This window comes from Ctenocephalides felis, unplaced genomic scaffold (genome assembly GCF_003426905.1).
Source record: "Ctenocephalides felis isolate EL2017-DRISC unplaced genomic scaffold, ASM342690v1 CF-g0.4_SCAFFOLD_01886, whole genome shotgun sequence".
In the NCBI taxonomy this organism is placed as follows: domain Eukaryota; kingdom Metazoa; phylum Arthropoda; class Insecta; order Siphonaptera; family Pulicidae; genus Ctenocephalides; species Ctenocephalides felis.
Window position 1 is genome coordinate 38,364,528 of NW_020538040.1, and position 15,015 is coordinate 38,379,542.

At 27.5% G+C, this 15,015-nt stretch overlaps 1 protein-coding gene across 1 annotated transcript; it reads right to left on the bottom strand.

Annotated features, from left to right (window-relative positions):
• Nucleotides 1–456: 456 nt before the first annotated feature.
• LOC113374932 (pupal cuticle protein 36-like) lies at nt 457–10,883 on the bottom strand. The gene is made up of 5 exons (XM_026614893.1): nt 10,854–10,883; nt 8,726–9,387; nt 8,424–8,619; nt 1,035–1,540; nt 457–706 (listed from the first exon to the last, which is right to left on the bottom strand). The coding sequence occupies exons 1-5, from the start codon at nt 10,866–10,868 to the stop codon at nt 457–459; spliced, it is 1,629 nt and encodes a 542-aa protein (XP_026470678.1). The 5' UTR covers nt 10,869–10,883.
• Between the last annotated feature and the right edge of the window lie 4,132 nt (nt 10,884–15,015).

Consider the following 15,015-nt stretch of genomic DNA (forward strand, 5'->3'; position numbering starts at 1 on the left):
AATAGATTATGTAATGTGGATGCTGAGGTCTTCACTCTAATCCAGTATTTTTGATAAATTGTTGTAATATATCATAATCGTAAATATTTAACAAACATTTATGTATATATTATTCATCATATATTGTCATAGGAGCCTATATTAAAAATGTTGATCCCTTAATTGTTTCATTCTTCTAGTATCTATTTTTTAAGTCATAAATTGTTTTTATAATAAAACACAAATTCAACTTAAAAATATTTATTGTAAAAGAATAATGATTATCAACAAATAGTTGATGACATTTTCAATTCATTTTATAATATAAAATCTGATATTTTACAAGTATCATACCTCTGACTAAATGCTTATGAACACAATTGGGTATTACATATAAATACATAGAATTAAAAATAAGACTGTAAAGTTTTTTTTTGATCAATTAAGTATTTTCTGAAATCATACGCTGTCATTTTCTTATAATTGTCCTTGGCTTCTCAACCAGTCAAGGGATCTTTGGATTGCTTCTGGAATTGGAGGAGGAGTTGGTAAATGACTGGCTTGAGGAACAAAACCATTTTCATCAGCTGTGTAATCTACACGATATTCCACGTTGTCTGGGCCAGTATATTGGAAGAAACCATGTGCCTTCATACCTTCCTGGTCGGTTCCTTTGTTGTGGAGTTTACCTTGTTCTTCGGCTAAGATTTTGTTTTCGGTTTCATATCTGCAATTTTGCAAAATAATAATATAATAATCAATAATAAAGAATATAATTATCAATACATATCCATAAATTAATTATAGATTGATGTTTTACTACTTTTTGAAGTTTTTATAGCAAGATATAAAAAAGTTCTATTTAAAAAAAACGCGGAACTTGTTCGATACTAATATGTAGTTGTTTGGCTTATTAAGCGGTCATTTACTTTTACATATAAAATTCCTTTTTATTTGTTTCAATTTAAAATGTTTTGTGAATACTTAATTTTCTATGGTTCACATCTTCCAATACTTGAGCTACTTATTACAGTACTAAAGTAATCCAAACTTACAAATAATGGTAACCATCTTCTTCTTGATCTTTCTCGAAACGGATGATTCTGTATTTGCCGTTGTAGCTGTCTACATTATTGGTTGGACGGTTTGGTACAAATCCGCTTCCTGATCCAGATCCAGATCCAGATCCATGTCCATGTCCATTACCTGCTCCACTTCCACCTCCATTTGCATTACCGTTACCATGTGGGAAACGGTTTCCAGAACCATGCCCGGTTCCAGATGCATGTTGGTCTGGTCTGTATTGTCCTCTGTCGCCATCTCCTTGGTGTACATACTTGCCGTTGTCACCATTGTATTGACCTCTGTCGCCATCGTCTACATGAACGTATTGACCATTGTCGCCATTGTATTGTCCCCTGTCGCCATCGCCGATATGCACGTATTTGCCGTCGTCACTGGGGTAGTAGCGCCCATCGTTACCACCTTTGTTATACAATTCTGGCCTGTATTGACCATCATCTTGGGCAAATGTTACAGCCACATAGGCCAAGACTAGAATCTGAAAGTTGAAGACATAAATGTATAAAATAATGTTTGTAATCGTATTGCACATTTATATTGTACTAAGTCACTACATAAACATTTTTAATTAATACCGAAAACAATGAAATTGTGTAAATATTTCTTCATGTAATAAATTATGATTACACTGTGAAGCGTAAGCGTATCATAACGTATACTCCTACTTTTGATTTCACTTTGCTTCCTCACTAATTTGTAGAATTACTTTCATAAATATTGTTATTAAAACATAAAAATGCACTATTATTGATATCCTTTTCAAATTTATATAATGATTTTCGTATTGTTCTTCAAACTTTGCACTATTTTTTTAATATCGATTATCATAAACTATTTAATATTCGGAGGGTCGTATTAGATTTGTTATCACTAATTTATTTAATCACATTCGTGTATCCATCGGTAAATGTATTTATGATCACCATGTACTTACTATGAATCCGTTCATTGTATATTGCACTTGTACACTAATAAGAGATCGATGCAAACTACGATGGAGAACAATGCAACAGTTGGCTTATATACAGTCCACACTTCATCAAAATTGATCCACAAAATCAGATCTTTGAAGGTTGTATTGGCGTTTATTGCTCCCCACGGATTTTTTATAGCTGTCTAATATTTTATAAGAAAGTGACACAAATATTGCTCTGTTATGTAAATTGCTCTCGAAGAATTCCAATGACGACCATATAGATCTTCTCGGGCGCCATAGTGCATACGAAGATGTATCGTTGTTCTAGTCAAAAATATTTTTAATTATGTATTTTAAATTATAATCAGATATTACGATTTGGTTCACATTTAGATTCGATCTTTGAAGGACCGCCAAATATATCACAATCACATTCCCACTACTCATCTCATTCTTTGTCGTGACTTATATTCTGATGTAAATATTCTTTCATTTTGCTAAAATTCAGAACAAATATTACTCTAGTTTTTATTTTGGCAGAGAGCGATTGATAACCCATATAGAACTTAATCAGTAATGTGCACTTTTTTATTGATCCTTGTGTGCGTAAGTAACGTTCCTTTCAAATTTTTTTTTTGCTTAAAATTTCATGCTGAATATCTGAAGTCTATTTTCAAAAATATATCAATTTTGATTATACTCTGCATACATGCATAATTATAAGTTGCTATTAACATTAATTAAATATTAATATTAAAACACTAACGCTTTCATCGAGTATTATTAACGAGCACTAATAAAGTTTCATTACTACTTCTGTATAAATTGTGCTAGGTCTATTAATTTCTATATATGGATATTTTCGATTTTTTTTGCTCCAATGGGCTCAAATGTTTAAAATTGTCTTAAAGTTTTAACTCATATTAACTTTAAGATGGGTAAAATTTCATTTGTTTTTGAGAATTTTATAACTTAGCGATAAATATATCAAAATTTAAAAAATAACATTTTATTAGCTTATTTTGACCACAAACAAAAAAAATTACAACAATAATTATATATTTTATAAAATAAGTATATACTTTGGAAGAAGCTTTGGTTGGAGTTCGGAGATCCTTTATCAATTTGGAACCCTTGGGAGCAAAGAAAATCGAAAATATGTATATTAAGGGCCACCATAATATTATATATATATATATATATATGTATATATACATACACATATAGGTTTAAGATTTATTATTGTTTACTCTCCTAACAAATTCAAGCAAAGCAAAAATGTTTATTCACAAGTTGTGTTTGTTCACAAGTTTTTTAAATTTGCTTTGGACGTCCGTAATTGTAATATCAATTTAATAACAATTTTAATTGATTTAATTATTAAATTAAAATTCGAATTTTCACAAATTATTTATTAACTAGAATTTATAATAGCATATTTTTTTAAATATAAAAACATAACATGTAAAAAATGTGTATGTTATATAGAATGTATTATTTGGAATTTTCCTTTATGGTGGAAAAGCAATTTTTTAAGTTTGAGGTTTAAAGACAACTTGGCAATTTTTTTCCAGTAGTTCAATTTTTCCGGTCATTGTTATATTTATTTAAAACATTTTTTTGTTGTTTAAAACACTGTATACTTGACAAAAAAAAAGTGAAAATGGAACGTACTTTCGTATCTGAGAAGTCACACATAACAATTTTTTTTTGAAAAATATTTTCTATCATAGATTTTGTGTTATATATATAACGATATAACATATTTTTTCTCCCAGTGAATTTTCTTTCAAAAGTAATGTGTTCTAAGAGTCGGCACGAATAAAATATTGCATCTTTGGGATATCGTATGTACTAACAATCGTATAACTACCTTCTATATATTCTTCTATCCATTTATAACCTAACTAAACATAATTTCAATAGAAACATTCAATTACAAAATATGAGGATGAAATACTCGCGTGGGTGCAAAGAAAGATGTGTTAAGCATCAATTTACCAATGTAACAAATTTACTCCAAAAGGTAAACATTTTTATATTTAAAAAAATAGATTCATGTTTTTTTAAACTTCGAATATTATGTAATATAACATATATAATTAAATTTGTTGCATGAGAGTGAATTTTATAAGAAAAGGGCATGTTTAGAAGATCTCCCATGTTTGAGGATCATGATACTAAAATATAGTCTGTAGAAGTATCGTTCCCACTTGGAGAGTCATCGTAACCAGGAAATCCAACTCCTATTTTCTCAAAGTATTGCAAAATTTTTGTAAACATCTAATCATTTAATACATCTGCCTATATTCATTTCTGGTCATCACATGCAATACTAAATTATGTAAACGAAATATTTTTAGTGCTTTTATCTTTCGTAACTTCGAAACGGCTGGACTTAGCAAAATCAATGTGCTCGGCACATAATAAATATATATAGATTGAATGTTTTTTGAACCATCGATATCAATTCAGAATTTTGTTAAAAATAAGGAGAGATCTTAACACACATAGATAAATACTCACACACAAACACATGCGTTAAATTTTTCAAAAGTACTCCAAAATAATGAGAAAGTGTTGAATTGTAAAGATTTTATAAATATAATTTTATTAAATTTCCGCAGGGTAAGTTATAGTAATAGCAAAAATTCGAAAAACAAAATTTTTGCATATCTTCACGTTTCAGAGATTTCTGAATATTTTGGCGCATCTTAGAAAAAATTGATGTTTGTATGTGTGTTTGTGTGTCTCTAATTTTTTGTCCACGATTTCGGGCGCACAGATCACCCTAGTTTAGGGATTTAAAGCATTCAAATCGTATTGATGGGAAAAAGTGGTGATTAAATTTTGGCATAGGCAGGTTCAGTCATTTTGGAGATACGGAGCTAAATATGCAAAAATAGTATTTAAAAAATCGCTTGTGTTGACGAAACTATTGATTTTGAGAAAAGCTAAAAAATTTTTTGAATTTTTTTTCCAATTTTAAAACATTTTTTTTCCAATTTTGATAAAGATTTTTTTTCAATGAGGTATCTATAATATACTTATATTTTAAATATAATATTATATTAAAAATTGAATGTCTTTCAAAAGATAATTAGATATATGATTAATTAACTATGTGGCATTGGTTTTGTCATCATTAGCATTAGTAAATATCAGTACTAATTTTGCATTGAAATCATAATGAGTGCTAATAATCACTCTTAGTGTAATTACAGCACTCCTTCATGCTTCGCACTGTTCAAAGTATTTCAGACGATGCTTAAAAATAATATAACTTATCAGAAAATTCAACACCGAAATCGAAAAATAATTTTAATCATTTATGTTAGGCATATTACTTTTCTACCAATATTAATAATTACCTATAAATATGGAACAAATTTCAGAAAAAAAACTGAATTCAACAAACATACATCACAGCACATATCAAACAACCAACTCTCGAAATAGAAAAAAAACAGAAAATTTCTCAGTTATTGTCTGAATATAGATTTTTTTTATTGGCCTCGCTTAGTTAAAGCATTTAGCCACTTATAACATTTTCATTTATATATTCCATATAATCTGCATATATATATATTCTACATTATCTTTATATATTCTAGACTCTAGATTATCGTTATATTTATATCCTATTCTATTCAATTTTTTTTTTGCTCTTCACAACTGATTTCATCATTTTTTTTCTAAATCTGATCTTCTCAATTTTTAATCTTGTTTTTTTTTTCTTTCTTATGATTTTCTATTTAAATTCAATTTAACAATTCTATTTTAATTTCAAATTAACTATATTTTTTATATTTTATGTCAACGACAGGATTCGATCCGAAGATCCCTTTCGTGTAAGTCGGACATGCTCTGCTCGCCACAAATATAGAAATATCTTTGCTATTTTTTCTAAAAAAATTTATCTGTTCCCGTTTAATCCAAAGCGCTTAAATATTTCTTGATCAATATGATTTATAAAATTTCTTTATACTTTTTTTACTGTTATTTTGCTTTTCGCATCATAGCCAGCTTAAAAGTCTAGTTTGTGTATATGTGAGCTTTTATAGAGATTATGGAAAACCTTCATGCCCACGGACCTTTGAGCCCCGCTCTACCGTATAACAAGAAAATTTATCCAATACATTAAAAAATAATTGTTAGAGTTGGACAACCTTTGATGAAATTAATTTCTTCTATGTAAAATTGAGCTTTTTCATAGGCTGAACAAATCTCAATTAAAATTCAATAAGAAACATTTACTGACAAAAATCGAGATGAAAAATGATGTAATTTTTACGAAATAGAGGTATGTGGTAAGAGGGTAAAAATTTAGGGTTATATGTGGTTTTTGTATACGCATTATAAAAAAATAAACATTGACCTAAAAAATAAAAAAAAACAGTCTTCGAAGTGGTCAACCCTTACCACTTGGTTTCTCTCAAAATATGCAAAAACCTGTCCTGGGGTATACCTAACAGTTTCCCAAATTTTCACGGCAATTTGATGTATATACATACTTTCATTTTATATAATAAATCTTGCATTTTTCATTAAATATGGTATTTTTCCAAATTATTAATCCAATAAATAAAAAACAATTAGTTTTTTTTAAAGATGTTTATTTTTTTTCTCAAACAACAATATTAGGGATGATGATTACAGAATATTAAAAAAAACTTAAAAATAAATGGAATATGTACCTTTTTTTAAAAAAATTTGTTAAAATATATTTAGAATTGTGAAGCAAAAATTATTTACCTGCGATATTGATCTATAATTCCAATTCACTCACTTTTTATCAAAAGCATATGGAAACAGAATTATCGATAATTATTTGACAAAAAATTATTTATCAAATGGAGTGAAGTGATGTGGTGAATTGCATTATTCATGAATGAAATTAATAAATAGTCAAATTTGAAATCGAAGATTTATGAAGAACATGATACAATGCTTAAATTTTGAAAATCTTGAAAATAAGAAAAAACTAGTATCGCATAAAAAGATAATGTCTTAGTCTATGAAAAACTTAATTACTGTTTACTTTTAATATTTTTTATATTATTATGCTTTCTTTTTGATTTGCTGATTAAAAGTACATTAACATAGATTGCATCACCTTTGTGCATAAAATTATTTTTTTCTAATTTTTTAATTAACATATACTATGTTTTAAAAAAAACCGAATACAAACTTACGAGGCTATAAATCAGAAACAAGTTGATGATACACTAGCACCATTTGATTTTCGACATTTATATGCTAATATTTGGCGTAGTTTTTTAAAGGTTGATTTAATTAAAAAGTTTAACATTTTTATAGTAAAATTTTTATGCGTGGGAAGGAATGTGATTTTAGGTGCGTCATAGTTTTATATCTTCTGTATTAAATTAATTTTGGAAATGTAAAATGTCAACTATACACACACACACACATATATATATATATACTATATATATATATATATATATATATATATATTCAATAAATGGAATTATTTGTAGTATTTTTAACAAAACCAGTTGATATAATAAACAGAGCTGAACTATACCGATATAGGAGAACTGTAAAAATGATTTTATTTCAGCTATTTATATTAGTGATTAATTATTATTTGCTGTTTTTTTATAAATTTTCAGAAACATATGTTCACTTGCAATATAAACGTACATTTAGAATATTCGTGTGATTGAACGCGCAGATTTAACTGTTTATTTTGGGTATAAATTTTTACATAAACTATAACGAATTAAGTAATTTATAATATATGATATTTGTAATTATTTCCTGCATTTTTTGTTGATTTATTTTCTTTATATATAGTCCTAAATTTGAACTTCTTTCAATAATGTACACTTGGCTAGTTTAAATACTCATCAATTAAAAATTTCTTGCAACTTTATATACATAAGTTGCAAGTTTAAATTATTACATTAATAAGTGCAATGTGCAAAATATATATACAAGTGTGAAATAAATTCCAGGCAGATTAAATCAAGGCAGCATTTGTCATTCTACCTTGATTTTTTTTTTGCGGGTTTAGAATACTCATTGATATTATTCATGTATCAACTCAGAATTATTATTAATTTATTGTTTCATATTATTCACTAATTATGCTCATTTAGTTTAGGTTTAAATTTTTTTTTGTGTTCATATAGCAAATTATTATCAATTTCTGGAATCGAAACAATTGCGAAATATAAAAAACACATCATTTTTACTGACTCATTTACATATATATTTTGAACAGGTACAACATTTTACAAATAATATACAAATTTGAAATTAAATTTAAATATTAAATTGCAATAAACTAAATTATTTATAGGTACTCGACAAAAAATTAATTAAATATATGACTGTTTAATTATCTAGAAAAATCTTAATTATCATTAGTTTATCACAATAATCCTTTCTTTTTCAAATATTCGAGGGTTCTCTTGACTGATTCGGGAACAGGGTGCAAATGTGCGCCTTGTGGTACAAATCCATTTTCATCAGCGGTATAATCTACACGGTACACTACGTTGTCTGGTCCGGTGTATTTGTAGTAACCATGAGCTTTCAAAGCTTCTTCATCAGTTCCTTTGTTGTGTAGTTTTCCTTCTTCTTCGCCGAAGATTCTGTTTTCAGTTTCGTACCTGCAAGGAAATATAAATATAATCCAAAGAAATACAAAAATAGTTATTCGGGATCAACTATTATCGTGATACCTTCATGATTGTGTATGTGATTTAGTTTACTTACTCGTAATGGTATCCATCTTCATCTTGAGTTTTGATGTGCTTAATAATTCTCCATCCTCCTTCGAATTTTCCGGTTGGAGATGAAGGACCTTGGTTTCCATTGAAGTTGTGTCCGCCGCCTGTTCCTGGTCTGTTACCATTATTTGGACGACCGCCTGCACCTGCACCCTGGTTTGGGTTACCACCTGTGCCTCGGTTTGATCCTCCACGGTTGCCGGAACCGCTTCCACCTTGTTGGTTGTTTCCATTGTATTGTCCGTTTCCGCCGTTATTACCTCCTTGGTGCACATATTTTCCGGGGTTGTCTCCTTGGTGCACATATTTTCCGGGGTTGTCTCCTTGATGCACGTATTTTCCAGGGTTGTCTCCTTGATGTACGTATTTACCGGCGTCGCTTTGATGCACGTATTTTCCGGCGTCGTCTCCTTGATGGACGTATTTACCATTGTCGCCATTATATTGACCCCTGTCGCCGTCGCCAATGTGAACATATTTTCCATCGTCGCTAGGGTAGTAACGTCCATCATTACCACCACCTACATGCACGTATTTGCCATCATCACTCGGGTAGTAACGTCCATCGTTTCCACCTTGGTTGTACAGTTCCGGTCTGTATTGACCATCATCTTGTGCCGAAATGGCCACCACCAAGATTGCGACGTACTAGAATTGATTCGGATTTGATTAGATGGTTATTTGGTTCTTGTTAGAAAACTGATCTTACGAAAATGTAACTTTATTGTCATAAAAGCAAAAATACTCATATATAAAACGTGGCCAACGTATTAAATTTTTTTTGCAAGATTATTCGTGCCTATTAATTCATGTTCATACATTTTGTCTAATTTAAGGGGCACAACTAGTTCAACCGCCTAAAAAAAGGTGATATTTGGGAATTTATATTAAAAAAAAAACTACTTTATCAATCATTCCAAAATTTCAGTAATAAATTTATACATATTTTAAAAATACATAGTAAAATTTTTGAAGAAAAAAAATAAATATTTTTTAAGTTATCGTCGATTTTCAACGGCGCGACAAAAAAAGGACTTTCACTGCTGCAGTGATTCCGGTCTTCTACGTGGATAAAATTTAAAAAAAAATCTCGTTAAACTAGATAATATTGTTTGTAAAATGAACTACGATAAAGAAAAAAAATAAAAAATTGACAAAATGACAGCGTTTTTTTAAAAAAAGCCGAATTTTACCCAAAATTTTGGTCGTTTTTGGACTGCCAAAATTCGATTTTTGATCCGATCAAAAAATCGATAGTTCATTTTATGGAGAACTATATATAGAACATGTAAAAAAATTGATAGTGATTGGATCATTTGTTTTTGAGTATTGCTGCAGCAAATTCGAAAAATGCTGTTTCGAGAAAAACGCGTTTAAAGATAAAATGAGTGTTATACTATATATTATATATATACTCTTTAAATGGCTGTGACTCAAAAACTATTTAAAATATCGATTTAAAATTTTGGTATGTTATTTTTAAAGGTATAACCTATCGAAATATGGAAAATTTGAAAATTCGATTTTTTGAAAATTTCACACTAGTTGTGCCCCTTAATGTTTATAGCTAAAAAATAATGAGTTCAGTCAATGAAACTAATAAAATTTTCCGAACTCGTTAATTACAATGACTACATTTTCATGACAATCGCTTCAAGATTTAAATTTATTTGTATTAGATTTTTTTTATTTTATTAAAAATAGCTTATCTAAAAAATCTAAATGAGTTATTATTACATAATTGAAAGGAATCCAAAAAAAAATTGGAATACATGAAAAAAAAATAATAGTTTTTCAGAGTTCACTCCGTTGAGAGAAGTTTAGTGTTTTATTTGATGGGCTTGTATTTGTATTATTTTATTACAGTTTTAATTACATAAAGTCAAAAAAAATGTTTTAAGATGAATGCATTTGTATTGCCAGCATCACGCACAATTCACATATAGGAAATATTTAACGATTAAAAAATTATCATTTATTTATTTTATTATCACAATAATGCATCCACTTTTGCTTTTCATTGATAAGCTTTTTTTTGTATCATCTTAATATTTGAAAAAATATCGATAATTTCACTCTTAATATTTCACTTCTACTGATAATGAAAATCTTACCAGGAACTTAAACATTGTTGTTGATGAACGTAAAAGACTACACTGATTCATTAAATTTTGGGTGATTTTATTTATACTCGATCTTGGTGGTGTCAAATGACACATGACCAAGTAGTTGCCACCTAACAGGTAAAAGGTTAACCAACGAAGGCTGGAACAAAGTCAATCTGCGCTAAAATCAGCAAAATATGTAAAATAATAATCATTTGCATTTTTTGGGATATCCAGTTTTAACAATTTTATAATCCACATGGGGCATTATACTCATGATGAACACGAGTCACAATTTGAATACATCGCGGAACAATATCGATCGAGTTTAATACAACAACCATCGAGAAAAACTAGTTGTGCATTAAGGTATAAGGCATATAAGCCATATAAGGTATAAGGTATAAGTATAAGGTAAATAAACAAATTGTGATTTGAAAAATAAAGCATAGTTAGTAGGAGTTTGAAAGTGAAAAAAGTATTCACAAAACAGCTTTAGAAGTTATATTAATGACTTTTTATTTAAAAATTCATGAAATTTATTGTAAGTTCATAAAATTTGACCTTTTGAAATTATTAACGTTAATAATGTAAAGTTTGAATTTTATTACTATTATCACGTACTGCATATATATTTAGAAATATCTTGCAAAAACAAATGTTTACAAAAAAAAATTGGAAAAAAAATTGAAAAAAAAATTGGAAAAACAATAGTAACATTTTATATTCAGATTGGTTCGTCCTACATAATATTGTCATTGCTACTATCCTTTAGGCTGGCGCATTATACAGAACTGTGCAGGTCCGTCATTTTTGACATGTAATTTAAAATTGTACTACTGAAAAATTTTGGTTTACGTCATTATCAACAGATTTTAAATTTAATGTCATTTTGTTTCAAATTTATCAATCTTATTTGATAATGTGCAACAATTTATGTGATTGCTAAATTGTTTAAATAGTTATCTTGATTAATGTAAAAAAAAACACGTTGGATTAGTTGAAACAAAATCTTGGGGTTAGTTGTAACAAGAATAATATACAGACTTAAGTGAAGAATATTGGTGGAATTTATAGTTTACGGGAGACACGATATATTTTATTTGCATTATTATAAGTGTAGTTGATTCATACATTGATTTATTATAAAAATTTATATTACTGGAAATAATTCATTTGTATCAGTTATAGATTTATAAAAAGAATTGCTTAGCAGCAAGTCAAAATTCTTCAAAATATGTAAATAATAAATTATCAGATGTATTATTGTTTTTTTTTTTGCTGTTACTGCTTGCGTCGGTACATGTTACAACTAGCCCCAAACATGGGGTAAGTACTATTAAAAAGTAAATGTTAGAATTTGCAGACTGTAAAGCACCTGAGTGGTTGCTGGAAAATATTCCAAATTTAAGATAAACATAGTATGATATTTTGCATACTTCATACCTAATATATCACCTTCTCAAGAAATATTCAGAGATCACTGCTCACTGTTATATTTATTATATTGAGAAACAGAATTTTATTTTAAAGTACTCTGATAGAATTTGAAATACTCTGAAGAATTTTAAAAAACATATACAAATGCCTATACTGTGATAAATTAGTTCAGATCTGAATAAGAAAAAATAATGCTGACGAATGAATTCATAATTGTATTGAAAACGGTTGTTGCTGTACCTGTCGTGTAAATAATCAAATCAGGCGAAAATATTCGAATTTTTTCCGTGGTCATTTATACACTGTAGTGGCCGAAAGGACTATATTCAACTGTTACATTATTTTTGATTAATATTTTTAAATAGAAATAGATGACCACAGCATTGATGGCATCAAATTGTATGAAGAAATTATGGTTGAACGGCAAGAAGCTGCGCCACGAAGATACCTAAAATTTTAATAATAAAACATTATACATTTTTATAAATAGATAATAAATGAATGTATCAAAATGTTCATGCTGTGAACAAATACTATGTGAATAAAATTTACATGCTTTAGAGTTTAAAAAATCAAAATTATTATAAATTGAAATTTTTAAAAGTTCAGAAAACTTTGCAAAGTTTGAATTTTTAGAAATTTTAAAAAGCTATTATTATAATTATGATAAATTTAAACACATCAATTTGCAAAAATGAATTCCATATATATATATACATATACCTCAGAATAAAAAAAAAAAGGTTTGTGATATTATTAAATAAACCACAAAATTTTTGTTTAACTTGAGAGTATTATTACAACTTTAATTTATAAAGAAATATCCGCTGTAAATATATCACTAAAATTCAACAATAAATTTGACGATTCGGATGATATAAGCAACAGCTATTATTTTTTATGGACAAGGTTATTATGCAAATGAACGGACTCTATATTATCGGATATATAAATAGGTTATAAAGTATCAAAATATTTCTTTTTTATATTGTATACCTAACAATGAGAATTATAATTAGAAATGAGATCTAAGACAGTTTTGGAATACGATTTTTTTAATTGTACTATTGCAAATTTACATAATCCATTTCGATAATAAGTTTATTAGATAAGTAAAATTGAATCATGCATAATTTTTTAAAACTGGAAAGTATTATTAATTTTTGTTGGTATTTTACAGTTTAAAAAATTGCTTGAAAATATTTTTAAGAAAATTCTCAGTTATATTTATATATAAAATTATTCAGGTATATATGTGGGTTGTTACATTTTTCATAATCTTTTCATTATGAAGATAATTGACAGGCTAAGTGTAACCTTTTTTGGTTTCTAACAAATATAAAAATCATATTAATAATTGATATACATTTTATTAAAATATATTCAAATATAAAGTCATTATATAGCATGTTTCTCTGTAAAAGATGTACCTATGACATTCATATTTTGCATTGGTGTAATAATGTAGCTATTATTTCGTTTTGAAATAAAAAATTAGTACCCTGATAAAATATGCGCATTTTCAATGTATTAACAAGATCTTTTTTATCAAACACTTTATGTATTTGTGTGTAAAATTTATTAGTTTTATTATAAAATTTATAAGTAAGCGTCATTTAATTTAATTTGGGTTTCTACCAATGATAATATGTACTTAAAAACTTACTTCTCGAGACAAAAATTGCATTCTTACATGCACATCAGTATATCAAATATTTATACAAAAATTTTAATGTTATGTATAAATAATTTTTTACAAAATTTTCATATAGTTTCCATAACAACAATCAAAGAAATATTAATATAAATTTGGTTTGGGATGAACGATTGTATTATATTAATAATCTTGAATTAATATTTAAATTTTTAAATTTTTCTGTTACAGTTTAATATAATTTCAATAACTATTCGATTGGAAAAAATGCACATATTTCCATATTTTTTTAAAACTCGATTATTTCAAAACTTAATATTTCATAAAAAATACTTCTTTAAAATTTTTAGTATACTTACAATTAGTTTTCATCATAATTTATGAAACAAAATTGAACACGTCTAAAACAAAAAATATCTTATAAAATTACCAAAAAAAGGAAAAAAATACAAATAAAATAAATCATTCTAAAAAGTTGAAAATTCAAAAACAAAAATTTTCATATATTTTAATGCAATTAAGAATATTATATATTCTTATATTAACAATTTCGTATCAAGTATAAAAATAGTACATAACATAAAAATAGCATGATTTCTCATCAAAAACTTGGTAATAATAAAGTATTTTTACGCTTTAATTGTCATTTTTTTTTAAAAAAAGAACTTTGCATCATTGTGCAAAGTTTTTATACTGTAGTAGACTTTCTCCGCCCGTCTTGTCTATGTTATTATGTCGGTAAATTAAGAATAGTTTTACACACAATTTAAATTATTATTTTAACACGTTGACGGACAATTGCGGCTATAGCCGTCAAAGCGAAGTTCACAATGTGGCATGACTGCTATAGCCGTTCAAAACGAAACGGTCGTTTTTAGACACTACGGCTATAGCAGCACAAATGTGCACTTACTGGCGTATACGTAGAATCATAGTGTCGTGTTTTGAAAACATCTTTTTCGGTTGAAGTTCATATTTCACCTGTTATACGAGTTGCAGATTCAGTATGCACGTGGTTGTGAAGGGAGTAGTGCGATCGTGTTTTCTGTTGAATTTATAGTTCTTATTGATACGTTT